The 18410-nt window shown below is 43.1% G+C and overlaps 2 protein-coding genes across 2 annotated transcripts in view; both read left to right on the top strand.

The window, feature by feature from the left end:
• Positions 1-8817, top strand: part of CTTNBP2NL (CTTNBP2 N-terminal like) — a 78168-nt gene extending 69351 nt beyond the window's left edge. Inside the window, exons 5-6 of the mRNA XM_011933206.1 lie at positions 1347-2796; positions 7952-8817. Coding sequence (XP_011788596.1) covers positions 1347-2796; positions 7952-8022 — 1521 coding nt within the window. The 3' untranslated portion in view covers positions 8023-8817. The remainder of the gene's footprint in view (positions 1-1346; positions 2797-7951) is intronic.
• Positions 8818-11973: 3156 nt separating this feature from the next.
• WNT2B (wingless-type MMTV integration site family, member 2B) overlaps positions 11974-18410 on the top strand; it is a 75444-nt gene continuing 69007 nt past the window's right edge. Inside the window, exon 1 of the mRNA XM_011933168.1 lies at positions 11974-13026. The gene's annotated coding sequence lies outside the window, so the exon portion shown is untranslated. The remainder of the gene's footprint in view (positions 13027-18410) is intronic.

Below are 18410 nucleotides of genomic sequence, written 5' to 3'. Positions count from 1 at the left end.
TTCACAGTAGCATTTGCCTGGAATCGCATTTCCCAAAGATTATTTTGCAGGATGCCAATTGGTATTGTTCAAAATAGGGGCTTTGTGGTCAAATAAGTTTAGGAACTACTGGATTAACCAAAGTTAAACAGGTTTCTAACTTTGTTAGGATCTTTAGTATGCAGAAGCACATTGTGAGTCTTGAAGAACAAGATAGGGTATTCTGTGTTTAGAAAATCCATGGTTTTATAAAATCTTTTATTGGCATAGATCCCTCACTGTGGGGCTATTGTTCCATAGAACACTCTTTGGGGAATGGTAACTTACGGCTTGTAGCTCTCAATCTTTTGACTTAGAACCCCCAGTAAGAAATGATATTTTATGTCACAACCCAGTATATGTAGCCACACACAGTCATGCCTGAAACAAAAATCTCATGAAATCATATATAACCCCTACTGCTACAGTACACATTGATGTTTTCTATTTATATATTTTTTAAAAATTCTAGTCATGGCTCAGTTTGTTTCCCTATCCGTTAATGGATCTCAGTTTGAAAAACACTGAGTTTCTTCAACCTTTCCTTCTCACAGAGAATCTCTGCCTCAAATAGGGTTGGGAAGACAATTAAAACAGACTATATTTGTGTAAAAAATATGATTCAGGCTGAGCACAGTGGTTCACACCTGTAATCCCAGCACTTTTGGAGGCCGAGGTGGGCGGATCACCTAAGGTCAGGAGTTTGAGATCAGCCTGACCAATATGGAAAAACCCCATCTCTACTAAAAATACAAAATTAGCTGGGTGTGGTGGCGCATGACTGATCCCATCTACTTGGGAGGCTGAGGCAGGAGAATCGCTTGAACCCAGGAGGCGGAGGTTGCAGTGAGCTGATACTGCGCCATTGCACTCCAGCCTGGGAGACAAGAGCAAAACTCAGTCTCAAAAAAAAGTATGATTCAAATGCAACTGTTTGTGTTTGTTTGTTTCTAAGACCCAAGAAAATTATTGCTGAAACTTGAAAAGGTTTGTTTTCAGCAACATTCATCACAAAATGTGGTTGATACAGCTTTCTGTTATCTTGTTTTGATTGGTTCTGATGCTCTGCACATACATGAAATGCAAAGACACATCATATTCCCACTAATCACTCCAAGACAGTACAGGAACTAGAAGTGCCTCCCAAATCATTAAAGAAAGATTAAATCATAATGTGTGCATTTTTTGTTAGGTGTTCTAAAACTTCAGAAATACTTGATCTAAGCACTGTGATATGCATGTTAATCCTGTATACCAGAGAACAGCTAACGAAGACACTCTCCTTGATCATAGTTTTTCAGTATATCTCTCTTTTCTTTTTTTTCTAGTTGGAATTTGAAAAATCCCAAGTGAAAAGGTTTGAAAAAGAACAGAAGAAGCTCTCTAGTCAGCTGGAAGAGGAGCGCTCCCGCCACAAGCAGCTCTCATCCATGCTTGTGCTTGAGTGCAAGAAAGCCACCAACAAGGCAGCCGAGGAAGGACAGAAGGCAGGAGAGCTGAGCCTGAAATTGGAGAAGGAGAAAAGCCGGGTGAGTAAGCTGGAAGAAGAGTTGGCAGCTGAGAGAAAGAGAGGCTTGCAGACTGAGGCCCAGGTAGAGAAGCAGTTGTCAGAGTTTGACATCGAAAGGGAACAACTGAGAGCAAAACTGAACCGAGAAGAGAACCGGACCAAAACTCTGAAAGAAGAAATGGAAAGCTTAAAGAAGATAGTGAAGGACCTAGAGGCCTCCCACCAGCACAGTAGCCCTAATGAGCAATTGAAGAAACCAGTAACCGTGTCCAAAGGCACAGCAACTGAGCCTCTCATGCTACTGTCTGTGTTTTGCCAAACAGAGAGTTTTCCAGCAGAAAGAACCCATGGGAGCAACATAGCCAAGATGACAAACATTGGGCTGCCTGGTCCTGCCACTCCTGCTTACTCATATGCAAAAACCAATGGCCATTGTGACCCAGAGATACAAACTACCAGGGAGCTGACTACAGGCAACAATGTAGAAAACCAAGTGCCTCCACGGGAAAAATCTGTGGCTGTGGCATTGGCCCAAGAGAAGCCAATGGAGAATGGTGGGTGTCCTGTGGGGATTGAGACTCCAGTCCCAATACCCAGTCCACTCCCTTCCAGTGGGAGCTCACTGTCTCCCAGCAGCACTGCCTCCTCCTCTCTAACATCCTCTCCTTGCTCTTCGCCGGTACTCACTAAGCGTTTATTGGGGTCATCAGCTAGCAGCCCCGGCTACCAATCATCCTACCAAGTAGGGATCAACCAACGGTTCCATGCAGCTCGGCACAAATTTCAGTCCCAAGCAGATCAGGAGCAACAAGCCAGTGGCCTACAAAGCCCTCCGTCCAGGGATTTATCCCCCACCCTCATAGACAACTCTGCCGCCAAGCAGCTGGCCCGAAACACAGTCACTCAGGTGCTCTCCAGATTCACTAGCCAACAAGGGCCAATCAAGCCAGTCTCTCCCAACAGCTCTCCCTTTGGCACAGACTATCGAAATCTGGCCAACACTGCCAATGCAAGAGGTGACACAAGCCATTCACCTACTCCAGGGAAAGTGTCCAGTCCGTTGAGCCCCCTGTCTCCAGGAATCAAGTCCCCAACCATCCCCAGAGCTGAGAGAGGAAACCCTCCACCCATCCCACCCAAAAAACCTGGCCTCACCCCTTCTCCATCTGCTACCACTCCATTGACCAAAACTCATTCCCAGGCAGCCTCTTTGACCACCACAGAAGACCTTGCCAGCAGCTGCTCTTCCAATACTGTTGTAGCAAATGGTAAGGATGTTGAGTTACTTTTGCCTACCAGCAGCTAGTCCCTAGGAGGGAGTCTCCACGTTTGACATTCCATCAGATTTCGTCCAAGAGCTCAGTCAGACTTTTGAGTCAGATTATGTTATTTATTTTGATAGTAGCTGAAACCATCTGTATAATACATTTAGTGTATTTCACCATTTTGTATTTTTTAAGTAGAAACTGAGTAGTTTGGATTTTTATGGCTCACATCTTTTTACTGAAGCCAGAAAGGCACCTCAAAGATGTCTCAAGCTCAGCAGTCACCGTCATGTTGTGATGAAGAAAGCAAATCACCAGGTGGTGATTTGGTATCTATTTGGGAACTAAAATCACTCAACACTCATTTTGAATTATGCAGAAGTGGTTCATGCAGATTTTTATTCCAGATGAACATGTTTTAAAAGTGCCTGAAATATGACTGCCATATGAATGTGATTCTGCAGCAAAAAACACAAAATGGATCATTTAATTGCAGAAAATGACATCCTCTGCGAATTCTGAATGTTAAAAACCAACACTGCTTTTGATTCTCTTTTAATGTTTTAATACAAGCTTTGTGTTCTGAAACAAGGCTGCATAACGTAGAATGGGAATCCTCCTAAAGGTGGGTGTGAACTCACCACAAGCTGAGCTTTTTAGAGCCCTTGAGAAACCCTCCTGAGCACTAAGCAGTTGGGGTGCTGATTTTCATGTACTTTTGAAAAATTAAGTCACTCCCAGTTTCCTGCTTAAGTTCTTGAACAGAACGAAATCACATCTCCATTCAAAAAATGTCTCAGATATCTACTGTTGTGTAAGGAACTTCTGATTCTGATTGCTGTTACTTGAATAGGAAATGGTTACTCATTCTGTATAAAAGTTTTGCAACAGAATGAAATTTTTATTCTGTAATCAAAAAGCAATAACTTGAAATTCACTCTTTGTAATATTATAAGTCAGAATTATACAAGTTTTACCAAATTGTTACACTTAATCTCCAAGCCGCCAGAACCTGGTATCTATATCTATAAAACCAAATTCACTTTTGCTTAAATGGGAAGTATACATAGATCTGTACAGAAACATTACCCCTTTACATGTTTACCATACACACACTTAAACACATAAATATTAGTGTGATTATATCTTTGGAGTTTGCAATATAGCATAAAGGACAAGTAGAACTGCACATTAAGATTACCTACCAAAGCACCTAGATGTGACTGGGACGCAGTCAAAGGAGGAGTTTTGTCCACAGGATGGTGGGGAAATTCCAAATGAAGCCCAGATCTTCAGTATCACAAAAAGGCAGAGCTGGCCAGGCACAGTGGCTCATGCCTGTAATCCTATCACTTTGGGAGGCTGAGATGGGGAGGATCGCCTGAGACCAGGCGTTCAAGACCAGCCTCATCAACATAGCGAGACCACATCTCTGTTAAAAAAATAAATAGGCAGAACTAAACTAGCCCCAGTGTCACAAAACTCAACTGGTCATATAAATGAGTGAAACAGGCCCTCAAGCAGTGTAAAACAGCTGGGAGTAGTGGGAGCTGTGGCAAACTGAAGTGCCCAAGCCCCATTTAAAAAGGGCATCTGTTCAGCTCCATCTGCTTGCTGCCGTGCAAGAATGCTAAACCAGGATTACCAGTTCTTCACATTTTTTGAAATCCAGATTTCCATGAGAAACATTCTCATTTTTAAATATCAAGAACTGATTTTAAAATGTTTAAATAGTGCTGGTTAAACAAACACTTCTGCAGCTGGATTTAGGTTGCAAGCTGCCAAGTTGCAACCTCTTTCATTCTGCAAACTTCTGTCATTTTCATCATAGCAAGTCTATGTGGACAAAAGCCTCCAGACTTTCCAACTGTGTAGGCCAGTACAGCTGGCAACGTTCATAGAATACAATGACTATCCCCGTCTGCCAAATGAGAGTGTCCACGACCCAGCTCAGACACAGTGGTTATATGGATTTTGTGTCCATACAGGGAGGCCTTGGTGTACTCACATACATTCTCCTAGCCAACATCTATCCAGCAGCCCTGACCTCCTGCTATAATTTAAGTCTATTTCCTTTTAATCTAGTAAGAGTTGTGAGTAAAAAGGCAGGTGATGGAAATCAGTGTATAAATCACAATGGAGTATATTGGCGACTCCACAGCTTATAGTTTGATAAAGGCAAATATGTGAAAAATAAAAATGCTACTAATGCCCCAAGGTGTCTACAAAATGATGTAGGGGGTATCTTAAACTGTCCAAAACAATCATGCATTGAACTTTATTCCTATGCAGAGCCAAAATGAATAGTGTTGATAAAATAGTTAAACTTTCTAAACTGGAGAGGAGGCTACAGTGCCAGAGAGTTATTGTCTCTTTTGCTTTAAATGGTAATCTTAAAAGTTGCATTGTGCTCTTCCTTTGTTTTGGGATAGATATATATAGAGAGAGATACTATAAGGAAGTTTATTTCTTAGGAAGTGCACTGAATAATGTATTTCTTTTACAGTGTAATACGGGGGTGGGGATATGCAAAAGAAATGTGTATTTTTGCTAGTTGCCTATCTTCTGAGATAAATAAGCACAATCTTGCAATGGATCCAATAACCCAGTTAGGTATTATAGATTAGTATTTAAGTTTGCTGTAGATTGTGTGTGTGTGCTAAGTAAAAGTTCCATGATTCACAATTTTAGTATTAACCCATGTTACAAAAGCTATTACTGGCCAACAGATTGTAATGATGTGTACCATATAACACAATCATTAACTAGGCATTAACATTTGTAAAGCCAAATACACCATGCAGAAGTCTTCATTTTTATAACAGACTACATTAAAACAAGTTAAATCATGCTGTTTGGGGGGAAAATAGTCTTGTTTGTACAAAGTGAAAAATGGCACAATTTGGGTATATTTTGTTGGGAAGAGGGGGTGGTATAGAGGGAGCGCTTGACTGTGGCTTTGACAAACCAAATGAAGTCAATGACCCATCCAGGTTAGACTCCCTAAGGAACTAAAACATTGATTTTCTTTAGAGTCTTAGAGCTGGAAAAAGCCTTTAAAATAATCCAGTCTGTGATTTTTTAAACCATTTGGTGGTTCTGGACCTTTTTGAGAATCTTAGAAAAGCCATAAAGTTTATCCCTAGAAAAATGAATATGCCTATATGCAAAATTTGTTTGATGGCTTCATAGGATCCAAAGACCCTGAAGCCATCCATGGCTCATGTATTCCTGCTTAAGAAAGCATCATCTTGTTCTGCCCTTTCATTTTACAAATGATTAATGCAACCCTTTTCAACTACTCCAGTGCTGTTGCTGCTGCAGTGTTAGCAAATGCAAGCCAGACAGAAGCACTTGAAAATCCTTTGATGTACAAAAAATGTTCAAGCAGTGTGGATGTTTACATATCTGATGTTGCCAGCATTTAAGCCAATTAATGATCATTTCAACAAATACTAGCTATATCCAGTTTCCCTTAATAGCCTGTCAGCAGTGCTGCCTTGTCAATTTGTGTGCATGTGTGTGTGTGTATGTGAATTCATAAGGAGTGCTTCTGATGCTTAGTCCTTGAAATAGAACTTCAAATGTCTTTCGAAACGCTGGCTTCAAAATAGGATGTGTTTTCCTAATGAATCAGAAGTAGGCAGTGAGCATTGTTCCACAGGAATAATTTTTAATTTAATTTCTATCAAGCTAGTTGAGAAATGAGAGCCTGTCCACCCACTATTTGTATATCAATGGCCAATTCATTAGTAAAAATAAAGGAGGAGAAAGGAGACTGGAGTAGTGGTTCTCAAACTTTACTGTGTGTAAGTATAACCTGGGAAGCCAGCTAAAATAAAGATTTCTGGAGACTGGATCCTCAGACTAGCTGATGCAGCTAGTCTGTTTGGAGAAACAGTCCTTCGTAGCCCTTACCTGTTCTTTCACAACAACTTGCTATTTGCTGCTGATCTAAGGAAATGTCTTAAGCTCCTGAAACTGGTTTGGCAGAATGTCAGTGATATTCAGAGTCAAGAGTGCCTACATGAGTACCGAGCACCATGCTAATGATTTCACATACATACTACCTTATTAATCCTCACACGGGTGCTGTGTGGTGTTACTATCCCCAGTGTAGTGATGAGGTAGTTGAGGGTAGAGATTTGTACAAGCACCCTCAGCATATGACCGCCAGGATTTAGTTTCACTACCAGTGTTTCCCAAATGAGAGTCTCCTGGAGCTCTTGTTAAACATACAGATTCCCAGGCGCCTCCCCTGGCGATTCTGATTTCAGCAGGCTGAGGTGGAGCTCTAGATAAATGCCTTGGTGATTCTTCAGATAGTGCAAGTTTAGAAAATCCTGCAGGACACCATACTGCTCCACAGCCACCCCAGAAATGGGTCATGAGACCTAACCAATGCCAGGAGACCTGCATCAGGTCAGATAAATGGAACAAAAACAAAACATCATTAATTCCCCTCAAACAACATGTTTTTTAAGTATCTAAGATGAACCAGAAAGCAAGGTAGTTATTAAGAAAGACACAAGTTTAATCCTGTTCCCTGCCCTTAGGGTACTCACAATCTAGTTGGGGAAGCAAAACATTAACAAAATGATACATAATGAGTCCAGAGGCAACAGTTTGATAGAATAATGCAGGCGAGCTTTTAAAAACCGTAGGGAGGGCCGGGCGTGGTGGCTCATGCCTGTAATCCCAGCACTTTGGGAGGCCGAGGCGGGCGAATCACGAGGTCAGGAGAACGAGACTGTCTTTGCTAACACGGTGAAACCCCGTCTCTACTAAAAAATACAAAAAATTAGCCGGGCGTGGTGGTGGGCGCCTGTAGTCCCAGCTACTTAGGAGGCTGAGGCAGGAGAATGGCATGAACCCAGGAGGCGGAGCTTGCAGTGAGCCAAGACCACGCCACTGCACTCCAGCCTGGGCGATGGTCGAGCAAGGCTCCATCTAAAAAAATAAAACCATACAGAGTTATTGAAGGTGGTTCTGGTAAAAGCACTCTGGTAGCTCAGAGGTAACATAGCTCTTTATGGGCAGGAAAACGTTAACTAGAAAGGGAATGAATGTCTTTTCTCCTCTCTCCAGGGCATTATTTACCTGGAGTTCTGTAACATGTCCCTTGCTTTTTGTTTTAGTTGACTTGTCTTGATTCTAGGATCAGGTCAGAGGCACAGGATGTCCCCAAGAGCTGAGTTGTGTTTCAGGGAGACTGACAGACACCAGTGAGTGCTTTCTGCAAGGGTTGGGACTGACCAAAGAAAGAGCTCCCAGGTCACAGCATTCTGCAATACATTGTCCGATAACGTGTAGGGAAGATCTAGCAACACGCAAAAGGCAGTTTGAAAAAGGAACTATTTGGCAACCTGGTTGCCAAAATACCATATTACCCATCAATGTCCTCTCCTACCCATTTTCCTTTTTCACACCCTCTAAATCTCTATAAGCAAATGAGGGGAATGCAAACTAAGCTTTGAACAGAATCAGATGAGTCCCTCTGGGACACTTGCAGAGGACTTATTTCTTCCGAAGGATGTGGCAGCAGCTTCTCCCAATAGTGGTAGTGTTTGTTTCACCGTTAGACTGGAGGAGCACAAGGAGCATGCAACATGTGGCTCTGTCCACACCACTGTGAGATTGTTGGTTCTGAGAAATTACTGGGGGAAGTGTTAAAACAAGATTGGCCTTATTTCTGGGGAGTCACCTGTTTAACCTGACAAGAATCCTACTCATTAACTCAACGTGTTAGACATTAGGATGTGCCACATGGGTTCCCCTTCAGGAGTGAAATTTAATTCCCTAGGTGCGGGGAATGCTGACAGTAAGTGGTCCTCAGATATAACCCCTTATAGGAATTGCCTTCACTGAAAGAAAATCAACTTGGACAGCTCATATATTAATACAAAGACTGGGCATGGTGGCTCACACCTGTAATCCCAGCACTTTGGGAGACTGAGGGAGGCGGATCGCTTGAGGTCAAGAGTTCGAGACCAGCCTGGTCAACATGGTGAAACCCCATCTCTATTTCTATTAAAAATACAAAAAAAAAAAAAAAATAGCCGGGTGTCGTGGCACACACTTATAATCCCAGCTACTTGGGAGGCTGAAGCAGGGGAATCGCATGAACCCAGGAGGTAGAGGTTGCAGTGAGCCAAGACTGTGCCACTGCACTCCAGCCTGGGCGACACAGCAAAACTCTGTCTCAAAAAACGAACCAAAAAACAAAATAATTCAAAGACTAATTGATGTAAAGTTTATACTGACCCTCTTGTCCCAAATTAGAACTCCGAAGGTTCATCTCAGCTTCAAAACCACCTGTAGAGTTGCCTGAGACCTTTATTGAGACTATATTGCAGATCATCTTCTCCCTCTGCCCAATCCTGCTTCCATTCCCTAGGTGTGGATCCCAAGGGCATTCCCAAGTAAGCCGCCTCCATCATAATCTCCATCTCAGTCTGCTCTGTTCCTTTGGTCATGATGAAGTCCTCTAAAGAAGGGAGGACACATTTCCTGAATATTTATATAGTGCCAAGCTCTCAATCAGATATTTTACACGTTACTTCATTTAATCAACAACTACTAAAAGAGGCAGATAATCCCTATTTCACAGGTGTCATCATTAACCCCTACTGAGACACAGTAAATTGCCCAAGGTCCTACAGCAAAGCAGAGCTGAGATTCAGTGTTAGCTGGGATTCCAATCTTTGAAACCTTATTTGGCTTTCAAGTCCACTCTCTTTCTGCTGGCCACACTATAGTATCAAAACAGTAATGATACATTTGGGGAGTTTTGAATATTAGCTTTTTGTCAGTCAAATACCCAAGTATAAGCACACTGATCAGCTAGATTTCTTTGAGACCTTCAGCTAGAAACAAGATACTGAAGGAATTGGGTTTGGGTTAGAGAAAGGAAAAGGATGATTTCCCTACACACATGGAGTCATCAGATGTTAGAGCTAGAGGTAATCTTAGAGACCCTTAATTCTAGCTCCCTCATAATCTAGATGAGGAAAATGAGCCCTAGAAAGGCCAGGGGACAGGCCCAATTGTACACGTCTAGTTCACAGCAATGCCTGGCCTGTAGAGAAAGTCTGGCTCCCTCATCCTGCCTCAGCCAACTGCTCCTCCCTGAGCTGACCTGAAACCAGCAGTTCCTAGCCCAGCCCTGGCTGCTCCCGGGAGCACTCCTTCCCTCTCACCTGCTCTACCATGTCTGGCTTTGATCTTGTTCACCTGGGCTGCCCCATATTCCAGGCCTAGCCCTCTGCCTAGGGCTGTCTGCCTGCCACACTTGTTGCCACAAAAATCCTGTCCCCATGTCTCTGAACAGGTTTGACGGCTGGGGCAAGGGTAGGAGCGGGGAGGGTGGTGGGGCTTCTCCTCCCAGGCTGTGCCTCCATCTGTCTAGAACCAGCTCTGGGAAGCACTCATCAGGCATGTCTTGCTCCTCAGGTCAGGCATGGACAAGATGCCACCAAAGTCCTGAGCATCTAGCCCCTCCCTGCTCGGGAGTCTGACTTGCCACACCTGCCTGTGGAGGAGGGAACAACTGAATGCTTGAGGCGAGACGACTCCTCCTCCTCCTCCTCCTCCCCTGAGGCCTTCGGGACCTGAACTCAAACATACAGCTCTGCTGGGAAGGAGCTTTTGTCTTTTGTGTCTTCAAAGGACTTGCCCATTTCCCTTCTCTGTAGTGCCTGCCCTCCTACTCCCCCTCTCCCTCAGCCCACCCAACCCAAATCAAAGCCTTCTAGGGCGGTTTGTGCCTCTGAGCAGACAGGGTGTCCTCAGGAAGACCCTGATCCAAAGGGATTCAGTGTGGTGGGGCAGTTTAGGGGTGGCGACCAAAGCATACAGGCCCCTTCTTCATCCCTAGCATGTTTTCCTTCTCCTGAATCTTGGTGAGTCAGAGCCACAGGGCCACGCACAAGGCTCCTATTCAGGGCTCGTTTTCCTTTCCCTCTACTCAGATCTTGGCATCTCTCACTCCTTCATTCTCTATGTGGGCCTTATTCTCACCATGGGAAAGCTCTGCTCCCTGCCCTGTGCCGCCTCACTTTCCCCCAGCAACCCCCGCCCAACAACACACACACACACACACACACACACACCCCTCATCCTTGGCTTTTGAGAGTTTGCAGGCCCAGCTGGATACAAACATATAGGAGGTAGAACAAAATAGAAATGTGACGCTAATAAATCCTTATGCACATATTCACCCGGTTTTATTGCTTCTGGCTCTGTGCGGACCTCACCCAGGTTGAGAAGGGGGCACACACCACACACTCGCTGTGCTTGCCCTTCATCTATTCAGCATATAGTTATTAAGCACTGACTCTGTGTCAAGCAAGCATCATGCTAAGGGCTGGCATTTACACTCTGGTGGAGGAACATGTCTCAAAGAGGTGACTCTCAGGGTTGTGCAGTGCAGGATATTACAAGTGCTCCAAATGAGGGGTGGGGCCCCTAAGATTCAGGAGAACTGGAAATCCGTGGGTCTAGAGACTTAAGAAGCACCTGCTTTAAATAAAAGAGAGGAGATCGGTTTGCATTGATAAGGTTCTGGGTACACTACAGCAAGGAGTCTGAGCAAGAAAAGCAGTTCAGAACAGGAGCTTTGTCGCTCTGTGCGCAACTTTGGACAAGTGAGTGAACCTCTGCCAGCCTCCATCTCAGCATCAGTAAAATAAAGATGCGAACCTCCCTCTCAGGGTTTTGTGAGAATGCCGTGAGATAAAGCAGGCACGTGCCCAGCACACAGTAAGAATTGCGTGGGTTTGCTGCTCCCTTTGTGGAGCGGCACTATGGGTGAAGGCGCGGCGATAGAAGTTGCTTGTCTAGATTGGAAGCCATGTGGTTCTGACGCCAAGGCCCTGCTGCAACGTGCCCCACGGGCTACTCCGGGCTGGCAGCCCCGCCCTTCTTCGGAAAGCTGACTTACTCGCGCCCCCTGGTGTTTCGCATGCTGTGAATCTCTCGCGATCGAGATCTGGGCGCGCGCTACCTCTCTGAGGAAAGGACAGGGTCAGCGGCCAGGAAGGGGCCCACTTCAGACGCCAGGGCAAACAAGGATGCGCCTCCTCTCGTCCGCGTGCTCAGCCGCCTCTCTGGTGTCTAAGTTCGGAGCACAGCAGCTTACCCTGCCTGAAAAGCGGAACGAAGCCTAGACTGCTTAATAAAAACAGAGGAGAACAGAAACCACCTCACAGGATTGTTGTGAGCCTTAAATGAGCAAACTTAAGACTTAAAACAGGTCACTGACATAAGAAAACCTTCAAAAAGTGATAGCTATTAGTATTATGTAGCTCCTAGAACAGTGGCTGACTTATAGTAGACGCGCATAACTGTTAAAAAGGGGCCAGGAGGACTCTATTTATGCATTCATCCATATAATTATGCTTCGGAAATGTCTTGCTCTTTTCATACTGTCGATGCTGTAAACTACAAAAGCCATGATAAGCCAAGTAAGTAAACAAGAGCCAGCACTCTGGGAGGAAAACAAAGAGATTTCCTTTATTGAAATATCCATGTCACAGTTCCTACTAGGTACCAGGCACTGGGAGAGGCACTAGGATAGAGAAATAAGTTACAGGCCTCTAGGGATTTTAGGTGCTGATGGGAGAGACAAACACGAAACGCAGTGTTATGTGGATAATAATAAATAGAGGAACAAGCTATGGCTGCACGGTTAACCCCCAGTGGAGTCAGGAAAGGTCTCACAGAGGAAGGAACAATTGTCTTGGTCTTGAAGGAGAAGTAGATGCTCCCAGGTGAAGAAGAGAACGAAGGACATTCCAAGGAATGAGGATAGTATATACAATGCACCAAGTTGCCAGCAGGCACCATGTTTCTGGTGAGAAGCCCGGGATGGAAGTGTAGATCAGGAGAAGTAAGCAGGAACTCGACAGGAAAGGACATGGTCTGCCCAGGCAAAGAATTTGGGCCCTTATTTGGTGGGCCGCTGGAAGCCTGAATTGAGGAGCATCGTGAGCACAGGCACATTTACCAAGAAGCTAATGAGGTTTAAGCTTCGAGGCCCATCACTGGCATGGCCCCTTCCAAACCCTGAAGAGCCCAAGCAATGTGGTTGTAAAATCTGCAAAATAAGATAAATCTTAACTGCAATCAGTCAACACTGCTGTCTCTTTTCACTCTTTCTCCTGTATCACACTTTCCCCCACGTTGGATGGCCTTGGAGTGGTAGCCATAAGCATTTTTGGAATTCAACTAAAAGTAAGTTGAGTGAAACACTACTTTGTTTAATACTTGTACTTAATTTTCCCCTTTTCTTCTTGATACATAATATTTTACATATTTATGGGGTATATATCGTATACATACTATGTGTAATGATCAAGTTTGTTATATACATGGTATGTATAATGGTCAAGTCTGTCATATATGTGGTATGTATAATGATCAAGTTTGTTATATACGTAGTATGTATAATGGTCAAGTCAGGATATTTGGGATATCCATCACCTTGAGTATTTATCATTTCTATGTGTTGGTATCCTTTCAAGTCCTCTCTTCTAGTTACTTTGAAACATACAAAGTATTGTTGCCAAGTATAGTCACCCTATTCTGTTATCAAACATTAGAACTTATTTCTTCTATCTAACTGTATGTTTCTACCCATTAATCAACTTATCTTTGTTCCCCTCCCACCAACCACCCTTCCCAGACTCTGGTTTCTATCTTTCTCTTCTCTACGGCCATGAGGTCAACTTTTTTAGCTCCCACATGTGAGTAAGAACATGCAGCATTTGTCTTTCTGTGCCTGGCTAATTTCATTTAACATCATGACTTCCAGCACCATCCTTATGACTGCAAATGAGTTGATTTCATTCTTTTTTATAACCAATAATACCAAATTTTCTCTATTCATTTATCTGTTGATGGACACTTAGGTTTATATCTTTGCTACTGTGAATCATGCTGTAACACACATCTGAACGGAGGCATCCCCCTTTGATATACTATTTATTTTCCTTTAGCTAGATACCCAGTAGCAGGATTCCTGGATTATAGTAGTTCTATTTTTAGTTTTTAATAAATCTCCATATTGTTTTCCATAGTGGTACTAATTTACATTCCCATCAATAGTGTATAAGAGTTCCCTTTTCTCTGCATCCTCATCAGCCTCTGTTATTTTTTTTCTTCTTTATAATAGCCATTCTAACTGGGGTAAGATGATATCTCATTTTGGTTTTGTTTTGCACATCCCTAATGATTCCTGACATCGAGCATTTTTTCATGTGTCCGTTGGCCATTTGTCAGTCTTCTTTTGAGAAATGTCTATTCATGCCCTTCTCCCATTTTTAATGGGGTTATTATTATTATTATTTGCTGTTTAGTTGTTTGAGTTCCTTGTATATCCTAGAATTAGTCACCTGTTGCATGAGTAGTTAGCAAATATTTTCTCCCATTCAAGAGGTTGTCTCTTTACTCTGTTGATTGTTTCTTCTGCTACATAGAAGTTTTTCAGTTTAATACAGTCCTATTTGTCTATTGTTTTGTTTTGTTTTGTTGCCTGTGCTTTTGAGGTCTTGGCCATAAAATCTTTGCCTAGACCAATGCCTTGAAGAATTTTCCTTATGTTTTCTTCTACTAGTTTTATAGTTTTGCATCTTACATTGAAGTTCTTAATCCATCTTGAGTTGTCTTATGTACATAGTGGAAGATAGGAATCCAGTTGCATTCTTCTGCATATGGTTATTCAGTTTTCCCAGCACCATTTATTGAAGAGGGTGTTCTTTCCCCATTGTATGTCCTTGGTGATTTGTTGAAGATGAGTTGGCTGTAAATATGTGGATTTATTTCTGAGTTTTCAATTCTGTTCCATTGGTCTATGTGTCTGCTTTTATACCAATACCATCCTGTTTTTGTTACTAAAGCCATGTAATCCGTTTTGAAGTGAGTGAAGAAGTGACTCTGAAGTCACATCTGAAGATAGTGTGATATCTCCAGCTTTATTGTTTTTGCTCAGGATTACATTGGCTATTCTGGCTCTTTTTTGGTTCCATACAAATTTTAGTATTTTTTTTCTATTCTGCGGAAAATGGCATTGGTATTTTGATGGGGATTGCATTGAATATGTAGATTGCTGCAAGCAGTATGGCCATTTTAATAATATTAATTATTCCAGTCCAAGAGCATGGAATGCCTTTCCATTTGTTTGTGTCATCCTGAATTTTGTTCATCAGTTTTTTGTAGTATACCTTGTAGAGCTCTTTCACCGACTTGGTTAAATTTATTCCTAGGTTTTTTGTTTGTTTGTTTGTTTGTTTTTGTAGCTATTGTAAATCAGATTTCTTTCCTTTTTTTTTTTTTTTTTTTTTGAGAGGGAGCTCTATCACCCAGGCTGGAGTGCAGTGGTACCATCTTGGCTCACTGCAACCTCTGCCTCCCAGGTTCCAGTGATTCTCCTGCCTCAGCTTCCCGAGTAGCTGGGATTACAGGCACATGCCACCACGCCTGGCTAATTTTTGTATTTTTAGTAGAGATGGGGTTTCACCATGTTAGCCAGGCTGGTCTCGAACTCCCAACCTCAGGTGATCTAGCTATCTCGGTCTCCGAGAGTACTGGGATTACAGGTGTGAGTCACCGTGCCTGGCCTATTTATATCTTCTTGTACTACATCTTCAAAAATTGTTGTGATTATTATTTCTGATTGGCTTATCTTTTAGTCATTCTACTCAAGATATGAGTAGTTTATACACCACAATTACAGTGTTAAGATATTCTGTGTTTTTCTGTGTACTTCCTATTACCAGTGAGTTTTGTACCTTCAGATAATTTTTGATTGCTCATTAATGACCTTTTCTTTCAGATTGAAGAACTCTTTTTAGCATTTCTTGTAGGACAGGTCTGGTGATGATGAAATTCCTCAGCTTTTGTTTTTCTGGGAAAGTCTTTATTTCTCCTTCATGTTTGAAGGATGTTTTCACCAGATATAATTTTCTAGGGTAAAAGTTTTTTCCTTCAGCACTTTAAATATATCATGCCACTCTCAGCGGGGTGCGGTGGCTCACACTTGTAATTCCAGCACTTTGGGAGGCTGAGGTGGGTGGATCACCTCAGGATGGAAGTTTGAGACCAGACTGTGGCTTCTCACAGGGTCTGGCCAATACGGTGAAAGCCCATTTTTGCTGCAAATATAAAAATTAGTCAGGTGTGGTGGTGCACACCTGTAGTCACAGCTACTTGGCAGGCTGAGGTGTGAGGATCACTTGACCCCAGGAGGCGGAGGTTGCAATGAGTCAAGATCACTCCACTGCACTCCAGCCTGGGTAACAGAGTGAGACTCTGTCTCTAAATAAATAAATAATAAACCATGCTGCTACAGTGTACACATGGGGGAAAGGCGTCCACTCTCTGTGCACAAACCTAAGCACTGAGGCTGCTCCACTGGTGGGGTTAGGGTCACTGCCCCAGGCCCCAGACAGTCAGCTCTCAGGCTCGCCCACTTGGACTCCTGGTGGCAACAACCGCTGCATTTGCGTGGGTGGTGGGGAGGAAGGGGAGGCAGTGGGATGGGTGGAAGGAATTCTACTCTCCAATTTTGAGCCCCAGAATAGAGTCTGTGCCTCTGCTGGGGACAAGGTCGCTTCTCACAGGGTCTGGAAAGTGTGTGCTCTGGTTTACTGCGACTGTGTCCCAGGGGCTGCCTCCTTGGTGTGTGGCACCATCCTTTCCCTGAGGAGTAGCAGTTAATGTGGGCCAGGGTACTGGGGACCCTGTAGCACCTTTGGGTCCAGCCAGTGCTGTGCCACTGTAACCCTCTGAGTGGACACTAAGGGATATCAGTGGGGGATCCTGAAATGTGGACATAGGAGGGTGCTTTCACAATGGTGCTGTGCTGCAGTCAAGTATGTCCTGTGGAAGCATGTGACCCTGGTGCGATGCCCTCCCTGACAGGGCCTCCAGATCACCACCCACACTAGTCTCAGAGTTTGTATGGGTAGAGGAGCTCTCTCATGGTTAGGACTGCACTAGTCTGCAGCAGGGATGTGTATAGCAGAGGGATTCTCACGGCCAACCTTGACTGAGTTGGCCACTCACTTCCTGCTCCATCTGTGCCTCAGGTATTTCCCATAACTTCTCTGTTGAACCCCAGTGTTCTCTCCTAGATGTTCTACTGGAGGTACAATTATCTATTCACAATTATTGATTCCTTCTGTAAAGAGTGAGTGTCCAGTGTCTCTAGTCAGCCATTTCGAACCCCTATCTGTTTTTTGAGAGAAATGTATTTCTGTGGTTTGCTGTCACTTCCATGAGTTTATGCTATCCATGCCAATAGGAATAGCTTCTAGGAATACTACCATCAATTAATGTGCTGTCTGACCTGACATAATGACATGAAGCAGCAGTGCCAAAGGTTGTGTTCAAGGAATATACCCTATAGTATCTGGCACTAAAAGTAAAATGGGAAGCGAAGGAGAAACCAGTTTGGAATATGTGGAGCCAGGACACATCTATAGAAAATTCATCTAGTTCTCAGCTGTGTAAAATTATAAGTGGGCAATTAATTTTTCATTAATGCCCAGCCAAAACAAAATTTATCTCTTGCCAACGAAACTGCTCAGTGATGCAGTGTATGTAATTATAAATATATCATACATATGAAGATGTGATCAAGGAGTATGAAGTCAAAAGATATATATATTTTTTTATTTTCAAGAATTCTGCTTCTGACTTCAAATAGAGTAACAGGAATTGGATTTATTCTCACACCTAAAAAAAAAAAACTAAACATTAAACCAAATATATTAAAGACATTGACTATCAGACAACAAAGGACAAAGATGGGGAAAAAAGTGAGTCTTATAATTGCCCCCCAACAGGAAGGAGAAATCCAGGCATGGCCACGTGATCTCCTTCAGTTGAGGAGGTAAAGCTGGGAATCTTGGGAGGGAAGAGTATTGGAGGTAAGACAGCTTCAATGAGAGGGATCGCCAAAGGATGTCAGGGCCTCCCCTGGAGTCTTCGACTAAGTGCTAATCAGCAAATGTATGAGGAAACTACCCAAGGCCAATGAGAGAACCACCCAAAAGGATTAGAAGAAACTACTCAGAGATCTCATGGGACTGGGAGTAGTTTCTGTTCTCATTAGCGAACAATGAAAAATCTCATAATTTGCAGCACATTCATAGAGTCATCAGAGTTTTGTCTCTATAGTGGGCCAAAATAAGCCCTAGAATAAATGATGCTCTGTTCTCACCAACCCCCAACCCCTGACAAAAAAAAAAAGAAAAAAACTCAAAAGGATAAAACTGTTTCTAAATAACTGTGTCTCAGAACAAAGCTCAAGAATATGTATAGGAAAGCAAAAATATCCAGCAGTCAAAAGGTAAAAATCACAATGTCTGGCATCCAATAAAAAATTACAAAGCATACAAAAAAGTAGAAAAATATGGCAAATAGTTAGAAGAAAGCTCAATCCTTGAAAATTACTCCAGCCTGGGCAACATGGAGAAATCTTGTCTCTACAAAAAATACAAAATTTAGCTGGGTATGGTGGTGTATGCCAGGAATCCCAGATACTCAGGATGGGAGGATCACTTGAGCTTGGGAGATTGAGGCTGCAGTGAGCTGTGATCATGCCACTGCACTCT

Source organism: Colobus angolensis, unplaced genomic scaffold, assembly GCF_000951035.1.
Source record: "Colobus angolensis palliatus isolate OR3802 unplaced genomic scaffold, Cang.pa_1.0 Scaffold124, whole genome shotgun sequence".
NCBI lineage: Eukaryota > Metazoa > Chordata > Mammalia > Primates > Cercopithecidae > Colobus > Colobus angolensis.
This window is presented reverse-complemented; position numbering and strand designations above follow the sequence as displayed.